Source organism: Solanum tuberosum, unplaced genomic scaffold (genome assembly GCF_000226075.1).
Source record: "Solanum tuberosum cultivar DM 1-3 516 R44 unplaced genomic scaffold, SolTub_3.0 scf00204, whole genome shotgun sequence".
Taxonomy (NCBI): domain Eukaryota; kingdom Viridiplantae; phylum Streptophyta; class Magnoliopsida; order Solanales; family Solanaceae; genus Solanum; species Solanum tuberosum.
In genome coordinates this window covers 772,161-786,203 of record NW_006239127.1, presented here as the reverse complement: position 1 = coordinate 786,203, position 14,043 = coordinate 772,161, and the positions used below count along the sequence as shown (strand labels likewise).

Below are 14,043 nucleotides of genomic sequence, written 5' to 3'. Positions count from 1 at the left end.
ACAACAAACAATTGAATAGGCTAAAGGCGAGCAATTTAGCTATAAACAATATATATGAATAATCTCCAAGTCGTTCCTAACTTAAGGTCGTTCTTAACAAATTTATGAGTCCCTAAAATGAGGGTTTATAACCACTCAATCAACCAACCACTCACAATTACATCTACAATATCACCAACATTAACTATCTCTAAGGAAACATGTCGAACAAAGGGAATAACTTTAACATACCTTTCCAATGAACGCTCGAAATACCGTAGTTCCTTCACGAAAGTTGTTCCTTATGTCCTAAGCTTCACAAACACTATATATACACAGCTGGTACGCACCTATAAACAGTTCATAATTAATCTTAAATCGGCAGATTTGCCATATTGCCCCAACTTGTCGAAACGTCCGTAGAAATTCATAACAACAATCATAAAAGAGTCTCGAGATGATTACCTTAGTTAACCAAGTTTAAACCTTGAAGAAACACCAATAACTACAAATTTAATCTTCAAAAATCAGCTCCAAACTCAGCTAATAGAAAGGAAAAATGATTGCCACGTGTAGAGATCACGTTTCTAGGCACGGGGGTAACGTTTAATGGTAGAAATCGTCAAAAACTAACCTTTATCATGCAATAACTCCATAGGAACCCTCTCTTAAGTTTTCTCTCTAGTTTGGAAGTGAAAAGAAATGTTTTCATGGCTTAAAACGTTGAGTAAGCCGACATACCACATTTTTTACCTGACCCGAATTCTGCCCCGGCAGTCCGTAGTAAAACCCTCATAACTTTTTACTCCGATGTCGGTTGGATACGGGGTTTTGTGAGTTGCAAACTAGACTTGTAGGCCTTCGATTTAATGGGTGATAGGCCTTCTAACTCTTTCTGCCTAATAACACATTAGTTGCGTTACTACTGTTTGGCAGTTTATGACATTTGATGTCATCTTTATTATCATGTGTCAAACATATAGTGAATGTGTAATGGTACTTGTACGTTGGGTTTCTTGGCAGAATGAGTAGTGGTCAACTATGACCATTACTTCTCCATTATCTCACTCTTTATTCCTCCATTATTCTTTGTAACCTATGTAACATATGTAACCTCTAGGTTATTATCTTCACTTATTACTATACCATTATCTTCCTATTCATTGCTAGGAAGACTTCTAGTATAAATAGTGGTGGTCTTCATTTGGTTTTATACACACAATACAACAAGAAATATAGAGTGCATAAGGATTGTCAAAAAGAGAGTTCTTATTAGTTGAAGGGAGGTGTTTCTTTTGTGGAGCTTTGGACTCAACTCTTGTCCAGAGTTGTTGAGTTATACTTTGTGTTAAGGCTGTTGTATCCTGGAGGGGACAAGTCAAGAAGGACTACTGCTGGACCGGTGAAAACATTTGCTGCAGTGGGCTTGAATCTCCTTAAAGAGAGCGAGATATCCGCGCCTCAGCCTGAAGAGATTTATTTCTTCATTTGTATTTTCAATTGTAATCTTGTATTTTTGTTATCTTGTAAGTTTTCACTAACACATTTTTATTAAGATAAATCTACTTATCAATTCGGTACGATTTACTTTCTTCGATCAATAAATCGATTTACTAAAAAAATCATTGATATCCCCTATTCTTGGTTATTACTCAGTAGAATTCGAGTATCATCTTACAATACCGCCACCATCACTATCATCATCACCAACAATAATAATAATAAGTGGAATTTGTAGAATATAGAACATATACAAACCTTAGTCCTATACTACGAAAATAAATAGATTATCTGAATCTAACTATCTATACTATATTAACAAAAAAATGAAGATTCTTAATAATGTTGATTTATATGCTATTTTGGATAATAATTGTACTTAAAATAGAAAAAAAGATACTTTCAGTTTACTTCGTCTCAACTTTTAGGTTATATTTATTACATTATTAATTAACACAATTACACACAATGCAAATCACATACACTTAACTATTTTTCATAGATTTCCTTAGGAAGATAAATAGATTATTTCCATAATATTTTACTTACTTATTTTACGAAAAATTACAAACAATTAGGCCGGTGCTAAGCTTACCACTCAAATTTTGGTGGCAATAATTCTCCTATTGACTATATATATAATAGTCTACATACGTTCAATGTTTCTAGAAGAGATAAAATAATTATTTTCTCTTTTTCTACAAATAGGAAAAACTCAAACAGAAGTCAACTAGAATAAGGAAAATAAAAGAAAATACAGCTATAAATACGCTAATATTAAAACCTAATATCAAAAGTATCCTGAAATTTTTAGTTTTACTAACAAACTTTCTTATCTTATAAATAGCTCTTTTTTCTTCTTCTCCTCTTCTTGATTTTCTTTAAAACCCTAAGGAATATATCATATTAATTTTTGGTTTTTTGAAGATGGAGGATAATAATAATGGAGAAAAAAAAGGAGATGAAGATCAAAAAGTGTCATTCTACAAATTATTTTCTTTTGCAGATAAATTTGATGTTGCCCTAATGATAATTGGAACAATTGGAGCTATTGGCAATGGATTAACTCAACCTTTAATGACACTTATTTTTGGCCAGCTTGTTAATTCTTTTGGTTCTTCAAATTCTGATGAAGTTGTACATAAAATCTCAAAGGTATGTATGTATTTAATTTGATTATGTTCTTGTTTGTATTAATTATCTTGATTAATTTCTTGGTTTCATGCAATTAAATTGAAGTTGTAACGTTTAAATTACGATTACATTAACTTAAAACTTGCCTTCTAAGGTCTCGTTCTACAACAACAAGAAATATACTAATAAGCAGTTTTAATTTTGGGGGGAGGGGGAGGGGGGTTGGTGTATGGAAAAGCATGAAAGTCTGGTTTTAATTATATATACTGATGGTGTAATTATTTTTTAATTAAACGAGTGTTATAGCGATAAATATTCAAGAAATTAGTTTTCAATACTATAATCATGTTGGATAGAGTTATTATAGCTAAATGGACAATCAATTTAATATCATGACCGTATTTATAATCCAAAGCTGATTCTATACTAATTACTATTGTAATCACCACATCTTAAGTTGTATTTTGAAGTTCTGTTCGTTGTGTATTTTAACAGCTTCATTGTTTAATAATACTACTGTTTGAGCCTCTGAATAAGATCTACCAAATGCGAATCTAGATTAACTGGACTCCAATACGAATACTCATAATATGAAAGTAATTTTACGCTATTGTTTTTTTCCACGAAGAACAATTAAGCATCCTTAATGGTGCCACTCATCTATTTGAATTTTATCTTTTCTATAATAAGTTAAGACGTGTCAATTTGAATTACTGGAAATAGCAATGGGAATTTACTTTTTTTTTCTTTGTGGCAAACATAATTATGATTTTCTCATATAGTATTCCATTTGATATATGCTATCTAATGCAATATAAAGCTTAATTCAATTATTTTATATTGCAAATCCCACTATAAAAGTGGGAAAGAATAAAAGTATATACTAATGTGAACTCTAATTTTTTCGTGTCACAGTCTAATCAACTTTATAATTTACTGTTCTTAAGTGGTCTCATAATAAACAACATTTGACTAAACTTAGTTACTTTTTCTTCTTTAATTAACTTTTTTTTTTTTTTTTTGGAATTTTTGGTTTCAGGTTTCTATTGACTATGTCTACCTCGCTATTGGAGCTGGCGTTGCATCCCTTTTACGTAAGTATACACTCATCTGTATTTTCTTATTTCGAAATGTTTTGATATATTTTACTTGAATCAAAGCTTCTTTGTATTGTTTTTCTACACCAACATGAGTATAATTGGTGAATCAAGGATATGAAAATTTTTATAAATACTTTTGACATAAAAATATTATAAGTTACTTTAGCTAAATACATGTGATAGTCATATGGAGGTTCCCATTTAATTTGTGGGGTACGTTAGAATCGGTGCCTTTGCGTGCTTGTTTTATTAAAGACAAAAGTAGTAAAAACACATTTTTTTTCAATCAATTACTAACCCCACCATGTTTAGGAAAATCTAGGTTAATAAAATTCCAAAGAAAAAGGTAATTTTATGGTAATCACTTTGGGGCTCGACTAATTTGATGATCTTTCCTCCTCGGAATAGAAGTGTGCTATTCTGGCGAAGGTTCAATGTCATCAAGTACCCTCAAGTTCTAATGAATTTTGTAAGTAAAATTATGCTTTATAAGGTCCTAATAATTTTATTTTAAAATTTGAATTCTTTCTGATGAAAATTCTGGCTCTACGATAACACGACTCTAATCTAAGGACCAAGAACAATGTGTAAAATGAACCCCCATAACATAACACTAGTAAATTTGAGTTTTTGAAGTATGGTAATAATGGAAAGAACCTATGCATTCAATATTGAAATTTTTGCCCCTTGTAACATTGCAGAAATGTCATGTTGGATGGTTACTGGAGAGAGACAAGCGACTCGAATTCGAGGACTATATTTGAAGACAATACTGAGGCAGGACATTGCCTTTTTTGACACTGAAACAACAACAGGAGAAGTCATTGGAAGAATGTCTGGAGATACTATTCTCATTCAAGATGCCTTGGGTGAAAAGGTGCGCGTAAATGCTACTGCAAACCGAATAATGTTTTAGTTTTCGTTATTTTCTTGTAAAATAATCATAACAAACTTAAGTTGAATGATTCCAGGTTGGGAAGTTCATTCAATTCATCTCAACATTTGTTGGAGGGTTCGTAGTCGCGTTCTTTAAGGGATGGCTTCTGTCGATAGTCTTGGTGTCTTGCATACCTGCTCTTGTCATTGCTGGAGGAGCTATGGCATTGATCATGTCCAAAATGTCAAGTCGCGGACAAGTTGCCTATGCACAAGCTGGAAATGTAGTAGAGCAAACAATAGGAGCAATCAGAACAGTAAAAAGCCTGATCCAAATAGTTCTACATGTATAATTGTTTATTAGACTTGCAATTTTAATCTGAAAATCTGGATGACTTCAGGTTTCAGCATTCACCGGAGAGAAGCTGGCGATAGATAAGTATGACAGCAAACTGAAAATTGCCTGTGCTTCTACTGTCCAACAAGGGCTTGTTTCAGGCGTTGGACTTGGCACGGTCTTGCTCATTGTTTTTTCTACTTATGGACTTGCTGTTTGGTATGGTTCCAAGCTGATAATAGAGAGAGGTTATAATGGTGGAGATGTCATCAATGTTATTATGGCTATAATGACTGGTGGAATGTAAGCATATAATTCTCTGTTTAAAGAAGGATCTTTGATTTGTTGTATTGGAAAATTGGTGTAGGCTAAAGAGTACTGACACACTTTTGTTTGTTCTATTTATCAATTTGCAGGTCTCTAGGCCAAACAACGCCATCTTTGAACGCGTTTGCAGCAGGACAGGCTGCAGCATACAAAATGTTTGAGACAATCAACCGGAAGCCTCTGATTGACACATCGGACACAAATGGGGTTGTGTTGGAAAACATCAAGGGTGAAATTGAACTTAAAGATGTGTACTTTAGGTATCCAGCCAGGCCAGATGTGCAGATCTTTAGTGGATTCTCACTTATCGTTCCTAATGGCAAAACTGTAGCTTTGGTTGGGCAAAGTGGAAGTGGGAAGTCCACAGTTATCAGTTTACTGGAGAGATTCTATGATCCTGAGGCTGGAGAAGTATTAATAGATGGTGTCAATTTGAAGAAATTTCAACTCAAATGGCTAAGGCAACAGATGGGATTGGTAAGTCAGGAACCTATCCTGTTTGCGACAACCATAAAAGAGAATATCAGTTATGGTAAAGAAAATGCTACTGAAGATGAGATTAAGACAGCTATTGAGCTTGCTAATGCTGCTAAGTTCCTCGATAAACTTCCTCAGGTAACATATGATTTTCCCTTTATTCCATGTTCACACCTACAATTAGCTGTTAAATTGGCAAACAAATGGGAGTTTCATCGTTTTCATTGCGGGTTCTGTAGGGGCTAGACACTATGGTAGGTGAGCATGGAACACAACTATCTGGTGGACAAAAGCAAAGACTTGCAATAGCAAGGGCTATCTTAAAGAACCCAAGAATACTCCTCCTTGATGAAGCTACAAGTGCACTTGATGCTGAATCAGAGCGAATCGTGCAAGAAGCACTCGAAAAAGTCATGGCAAATAGAACAACCGTTGTTGTTGCTCATCGTCTAACAACCATTAGAAATGCTGATCTTATAGCGGTGGTGAATGCTGGAAAACTAATAGAGAAAGGTAATATTTCTAAAGAACTTTTATCAGGCTTTACTCTAGTTGTATAACTAAACTAAATTCATTCTTTTCCCTTATTATGAAAATAGGAACACATACTGAGTTGATACAAGATCCAAATGGGGCATATTCCCAGCTTGTGCGAATGCAGGGAGGGAATAGAGAAGAAGAAAACATGAAAAATATGGACCTTGAGAAGGTGGATTTAACCACGGATTTGGATAATAACCTGAGCAGGTCATCAAGCCAGCAATTGTCAGCAATGAGGCGATCAACAAGCCAGGGATCATCTAGACATTCTTTCACACTCAACTATACTGTTCCTGGGCTAGTTGGTATTCACGAAGCAGAAATAGGAGATGAGGACAAGCAAAAAGAAGATAAGGGAAGCTTAAAGAAACGAAAGAATGTTTCCATTAGGCGGCTTGCTGGACTAAACAAACCTGAGCTTCCATATCTGTTACTTGGATCATTGGCTGCAATCATACATGGTCTTATTTTCCCATTATTTGGACTCTTACTATCGACAGCTATTAAAATATTCTTTTACCCACCACAAAAGCTGCGAAGTGAATCAAGATTCTGGGCACTCATGTATTTTGGCCTTGGTGTGGTAACTTTGCTAGTTGTACCTTTCCAGAACTACTTATTCGGAGTTGCAGGGGGGAAATTGATCGAGAGAATTCGTTCTTTGACATTTAAGAAAGTAGTCCACCAAGAAATCAGCTGGTTCGATGATCCTGCACATTCAAGGTTTGTAACAAATCAAATCTTGCCTTCTCTCCCCCCCCCCCTCTATCTTAAATACTTAACAGAGTGTTGTAACCTAAAAATGTGAAATTTTCTTGAATGCAGTGGTGCAATTGGTGCAAGGTTATCAACTGATGCTTCCACGGTCAGGACTCTTATGGGTGATGCACTGGCACTTATTGTACAGAACATAGCAACTGTAGTAGCCGGCCTCGTGATAGCCTTCACTGCCAATTGGATTTTAGCACTTATAATCCTTCTCGTGATGCCTTTAATTGGTGTGCAAGGATTCCTCCAGACCAAGATGTACAAAGGCTTTAGTGCTGATGCAAAGGTATTCCGTCTTTTCTCATCTTTGAAAAATAGATTACATTAAAATGTGCTTGAATTAACTTAAAAATGGATTCTCATTTTTCTAGGTGATGTATGAAGAAGCTAGTCAAATAGCAAACGATGCTGTCGGGAGTATAAGAACAGTGGCATCATTCTGTGCAGAGGAGAAAGTGATGGACATGTACCAAAAGAAATGTGAAGGTCCAATGAAGCAAGGAGTGAAGATTGGAATTGTTAGTGGAGCAAGCTTAGGCTTTGGTTCTTTTATACTGTATTGTACAAATGCCTTCTGTTTCTACATAGGATCCATCCTTATTCAGCATGGATTGGCATCATTTGGCCAAGTTTTTAAGGTAAAGTCTCTCGGATTTCTCTTCCTTTTCAGCTCGTGTATCGATATTAATTTTCTGAAAGAAATTTTTAATGTTGCAGGTTTTCTTTGCATTGACTCTATCAGCTGTTGGGGTTACACAAAGCACAGGAATGGCTCCAGATGCTAGCAAAGCCAAGGATTCTATAGCCTCTATATTTGACATTCTTGACAGAAAACCCGAGATTGACTCAAGTTCTGATGTTGGTACTACTCTAGCTGCTGTTCGCGGAGATATTGAATTCAAACATGTGAGTTACAGGTATGCAACTCGCCCGGATGTCCAAATCTTCAAGGATTTATGCCTAACTATCCCTTCTGGAAAGGTATTTTCGAGTACTCCCTCTACATTATAGCGTACTTTCATCTTTTACTCAATTGGCTTAAAAAAAAATTTCGGTTCTCTTTGTAGACTGTTGCTCTAGTGGGAGAGAGTGGAAGTGGTAAATCAACTGTCATTAGCCTAATAGAGAGGTTCTACAATCCTGAATCAGGATCGATATATTTGGATGGTGTGGAAATCCGACAATTCAAGCTAAGTTGGCTAAGACAACAAATGGGCCTGGTTAGTCAAGAACCAGTACTGTTTAACGAAACAATTCGTGACAACATTGCCTACAGCAGACAAGGGCATGCAACAGAAGAAGAGATCATTGAAGCAGCAAAATCAGCAAATGCACACAACTTTATATCTTCATTGCCTCAAGGATATGATACATCGGTTGGGGAAAGAGGAATACAATTATCAGGTGGACAAAAGCAAAGAATAGCTATTGCAAGAGCTATACTGAAGGATCCAAAGATTCTTTTGCTAGACGAGGCAACAAGTGCTTTAGATGCAGAATCAGAACGTATAGTTCAAGAAGCATTGGATCGAGTAATGGTAAATAGGACGACTGTGGTTGTAGCTCATCGCTTAACCACAATCAAAGGAGCTGATGTCATTGCTGTTGTGAAGAATGGAGTCATTGCTGAGGAAGGAAGGCATGATGCTCTTATGAACATAAAAGATGGAGTTTATGCATCCTTAGTAGCATTGCATATGACTTCAGCCTGATTACTGCTTCATCTTGTGACCAAAAATTAGATTAGGTTTATTTTTGTCTTCCTTTTTTTTCCATATCATATATACATATCTCCTCCTTTTTATTTGCTGATGTATTTGTATCAGAAAATATTGTGAATGAACAGTCTTACTTTTCTTGATAAAATTCTTTTCTGATATATTTTGTACAAAATTGGTACACTTGCAAAGTGAATTTTGTCCCTCAATGTGTCGATCATGGCCTCTTTGTCGGATTATAACATCAAACTAGTAACTGAATGTTGATGAAACACAACTTCTGAAGAAAAATACATAGTGTCACAATTATTAGAGGATACATAGGTCCAATACTGTCGCGTTTCAACTTACTGGATTTTCAGAATTTCCAATTCTCATAGCATCTAAGTATGATTTCTTATCAAGTTTACGAGCAAATAAACCTCTGAAATAATCTATAGCTCCAATACTTCTGAACTTTGCTGGATTTTCAGCAGAAATGATACTCGGAGCAGGACCAATTCGTCCATCAAGTTTTGTGCTGTAAAATGTTGCAATTGATAGTCTTTCCTTTTCGCTGTTAACCACTGCCCTGTGCTCAATGCTACGGTAGGCTCCATTTGTCACTATCTGCAAATAGAATATACTTCTCATTTAACACAGTACATAACAGTTTGATGTGCAAAACCAGCACACATCTGTTAACACAGAAATAAAAATAGATGTAGTCATACAACATCTTATACTCCTTTACGCGCTCCATAGCAAGAAATGATGTATTCTGTTATGCATAGTCCTTCAATTAAATTGCTTCAAACAGGTAAATCAATCATTTGTCCTTAAGGATCCGACATTAATCCTCTCATACCTACTAATTGATGTACCAAGATTTTGAATATTTACACTATATGTTGCTCGAATTCTTCAAAAAGTAGTGCATTTTTCGGAAGATCAGGATACAACAACATTTTTTGCAGAATCCGAGCAACATAGTAAAGGCGATCATAGCAGCTTAATTACCTCCATGATATCACCAATGTTGATAACGAAGGCATCAGGAAGAGGACTAATAGGAATCCACATGCCATCTTTCTTGATTTGAAGTCCTTCCATTTGGTTTAGTTGAAGGAGAATAGTGAGGCCAACAGCATCTGAATGAGGAGTAAGTCCTATCACTTTGTCTGGTTGTGGACATGGCGGATAGTAATTCATCCTCATTGATTGCATCCCTTCTTCAAACAGTTCCATTATGTATTCTTCATCCATATTCAATGCTTTTGCTAGAAAATCAATCATCTTTAAAGCCAGTTTTTTCAGTTCAACTGCATATAGTTCCACTGTTCCTCTGTTTCAATACAACAACTTCTTAGCCAATATCCTGTATTTTTCGTTGGCATGAGATAACACATTCTCAAATTAACTTATGTATACTGATAATAAAGAAAATAACTGGCACTCGTGTTTGAGTCCTCCAGAAATACACTACTCTACTCTGGGACATGATGTTTTTGAAGAGTCCGAGCAACAACTCATTAATACTTTGACTAGAGGGAGTATTTTATTATATGTTCATATAAAAAAGAATGAACATGTATCATTTCAAAGTTGTTAGCCATAACAAGACATATAACAAAATTCCAAATTTTTCATTGTTTGTGTCAAGGCAAACTATGACGAACCAAATAAACCAAAAGAGGACCACTAAAGTTACAGTTGCATGGATGAGATCCCTCTACCTTTAAACATATATGTTCTCAAGTTTAAATATGCCTTTAAATGAACTCTATGCAATGAGAATCTGAATTAATCGGGACAATAGTAATACCTGAATGGTTGAGGGAGGTGGGGGAAGATATGTTGTTTTCTGAATTGAGAAGGGAGAGTTGTCAAGAAAAACATATCAGCCCAATCAAGTTTTTGGTCCTCAGAAACAACAAAAGCTTGTCCATAACCATCCATATCACCATCCACTTGTTTCAACATTTCCTTTTCTTCTAGTGGGAGGTTGAAGAAATCTTGAGTATCCTTCTTCACTTTCTCTACTAGTGTACCACTCACTCCATGATTTATCACCTGTAAAAAAATGTTTAGTAGCTATCCTTATGTATATTTTGATTGAATCAGTAAGTAAAAAGAACAAATAGCAGTGCTTTCACACGAAAAACTTATGAACTTGCTAGGTTTAATGAAAAATGAGTGGAGAAATATATAACACAAAATTTTCATTAACTCGTCCGTCCATAATCATATCTTATAACACAAATTGATTATAGGCCAGGGCGGCTCAATGAAATTTCTGGCCTAAAGACAACTTTATTAAGAGGACTTAAATTTATCTAATATAAATATTAGTATCTTCTTTAATTCAATTTTCTTTTATTACAATGGTGTATGAACCATTTTATTATATATCTTGATCATTATCGATTATTTTATCTCGCTTATTCACTTTACGTGCTACCTCTCATCATTGAAGATATTTGATAACTAAAACTTAGATAATATTTTATTAAAAATATATAAATACAGCTAAAAATAAATATTATTATAAATTCTCATAATTTAATAATCTCAATTTGTACCAATAAGTAAATAGCAAAATAGTTTCATACATCTAGGATAATTCAAATCTATTTTGAAAAATTAAAATATGAACTTGATCTCCTCTTTATGGGAAATTTATTCGACTGCTAAAAAGTACTACAAGAGACCCTTTTCCTTATTATTAATTATCAATGTCATCATTATTAAATTGTTTATTTTCATATATTTACTATAAAATTCAGGTAATTTATCTGAATAATCTATATAACATTAATAAAAAGAAAAGAGAATATAAAACCCAGTACAATATTGTTTATTACTTCCTTCAGATTACTGTTTGGGAGTCAAATAATTTTTCATTTTTTTAAATAAATATGTTTAATTATTAGCCGGCATCATTAGCCATATTAATTTGTTGCACTTGTCATGAAGTGTTTAAAATATCACCCTTGCGTAAAAAAGAAGCTTTAAATATTAAGTATTTTAGTCCATATATTTTGCTATGTTATTTTGCTATATATAAGGTACCAACCTGAAGGTGACTAATATTGATTTAAAAATAAATATAAAAAATTATTTAGATCCGGTGTTTTGTTTGATTCATTGAATTAAAAATGACATATACGTGATATAATTCAAATTAAAAATATGTACTTACTTTAAAGCTAGATAAACCTAAAAAAAAATACTCCCTCTGTCCCTTTTTAGTTGTCCACTTTAGAAATGGCATACAGATTAAGGCAACAATGATTAGCACAGTGAAGTTACAATTTTACCCTTATGACAACTTTTCACTTTAAAATTACAACCACTTCTTTGAATTCAAGTGAAATAAATTGGAGGGAAACAACATATACTTTTAGAAATTTTCAAGAAGTGTAAATAAGGATATAATAGGAAAAAAATTGTTGTCCTTTCTTGATTTGTCAAAATGGACAACTAAATAGGGACAACCAAAAAAGGAAATATGGACAAGTAAATAGGGACGGAGGGAGTAAAAAAAAATACTCCCTCTGTCCCTTTTTAGTTGTCCACTTTAGAAATGGCATACAGATTAAGGCAACAATGATTAGCACAGTGAAGTTACAATTTTACCCTTATGACAACTTTTCACTTTAAAATTACAACCACTTCTTTGAATTCAAGTGAAATAAATTGGAGGGAAACAACATATACTTTTAGAAATTTTCAAGAAGTGTAAATAAGGATATAATAGGAAAAAAATTGTTGTCCTTTCTTGATTTGTCAAAATGGACAACTAAATAGGAACAACTAAAAAAGGAAATATGGACAACTAAATAGGGACGGAGGGAGTATTGTTTAAACTTTGCCCTTCTTAATGACTTTGGAAAAATAGCTTGATAGAAGAGAATTTTTTATAATTTGATCGTTTCATCCAAGAATTAGTTAATATATCACGATTTCACTATACTTCCATATTGAAAGTACGTAGTACTATACAGACTACAGATAAAGATGAATGAGTACTTATCAGTCCAACAATAGCAGAAAACCAAAATACTATTACTACTCATATTTGTATTAAAAATTAACCTGAAAAAATCCCCATTCTCTGCAAGCAGAATCAAGCTTGTTGAATTCGAATTCATCGCCACGAAGCAAGCTTTCCATGTTGATGATTGGGATATTATAATGATCAAATTTCATCATCGGAGGAACAAGAAGTAGATGATCATCATCTCTGAGGTAACGCGCCGGGACATTTTCCGGTGAGCCTTTGGCCAGTTGTTGAACACTTGGTACAGGCAAAGATCCCCCTAGCTTAGCAAAATTATTTTCTTCCATATTTATCATATTTTTGTTGTAATGCTAAAAAATACCCACAAATATATATTGGCACACGGCGCACACCTAACTCATAATACAGCCTCAGTTGAATAATATGCATTATATTGACTTTTACCTAATCAAATTAAAGGGGCGTGACCTACTACAATAATTAGTTTGAAAACTTTTTAAAAAGAATTGATTGCAAAAGTAGGAAAAAATTAATCAGTGTTTTCTTGATTTAGTAAGATGGACAACTAATATGTGATAACTATTTTTAGTACGAAAAAGGGCCAAAAATACTCCTGTACTAATTGAAAAAGGCTTAAAAATATCCCTCATCCACCTATAGGGTTAAAAATACCCCTCAGTCAACCTTTTTGGTCTACTATTACCCTTTAAACTAACAACCTTATATTTTTTAATTATTATAATTATTAATTATTATGTGGCGTCTTTCTATTGGATAAAGTTAATTTCCAACCCACCAAACTTTCTTCTACCCCACCCGACCATATGTCACCCCTTAACCCAAACCCAATTTCAACGTTTTATTGAAGTCGAAAGATTCAAGTTGGATTTTTACATATTTGTAAGCACAACTTTAACTTCTTTCTCCAACTTCTGCTTCACTGTCTATTTTTTCCTCTTTTCCAGTTGTGTCACAAACTCAGAAAACATCTCAAGAATAAAATGACCTACTTAGAAGAGAAAAGACTTCAAAAATCAATGTTCCCATCTTCAATCTTTCAACTTCAATAAAATGTTGCATCGAAAATCTGATTATTTTGGGTGAAATTGATCTTGATATCGCTTAATAAGAAAAGGAGAAGAAGAAAAATAAGATATTAGGTTTAGGGGGACAAGAGATGATTCAATTTTTTTTTAAAATTTCTGATGGATCTTTTAATTGGATTTGGGTCAAGGGGTGACATATGGGTCGGGTGGAGTAGGAGAAAGTTTGGTGGATTGGAAA

General features: G+C 34.0%; 2 protein-coding genes across 2 annotated transcripts; one reads left to right on the top strand and one right to left on the bottom strand.

Moving 5' to 3' along the window:
• Positions 1–2,383: 2,383 nt before the first annotated feature.
• LOC102585402 (ABC transporter B family member 9-like) lies at positions 2,384–8,899 on the top strand. Its single transcript, XM_006355517.2, has 12 exons — positions 2,384–2,634; positions 3,653–3,707; positions 4,415–4,590; positions 4,685–4,906; positions 4,991–5,229; positions 5,343–5,868; positions 5,970–6,243; positions 6,330–6,993; positions 7,096–7,324; positions 7,410–7,676; positions 7,756–8,019; positions 8,106–8,899. Exons 1-12 carry the CDS (start codon positions 2,407–2,409, stop codon positions 8,748–8,750), a joined length of 3,789 nt encoding a protein of 1,262 aa, XP_006355579.1. The 5' UTR covers positions 2,384–2,406; the 3' UTR covers positions 8,751–8,899.
• A 68-nt stretch (positions 8,900–8,967) lies between these two features.
• On the bottom strand, positions 8,968–13,145 carry LOC102584760 (protein SRG1-like). The gene is made up of 4 exons (XM_006355516.2): positions 12,834–13,145; positions 10,561–10,808; positions 9,756–10,080; positions 8,968–9,365 (listed from the first exon to the last, which is right to left on the bottom strand). The coding sequence occupies exons 1-4, from the start codon at positions 13,092–13,094 to the stop codon at positions 9,099–9,101; spliced, it is 1,101 nt and encodes a 366-aa protein (XP_006355578.1). The 5' UTR covers positions 13,095–13,145; the 3' UTR covers positions 8,968–9,098.
• Between the last annotated feature and the right edge of the window lie 898 nt (positions 13,146–14,043).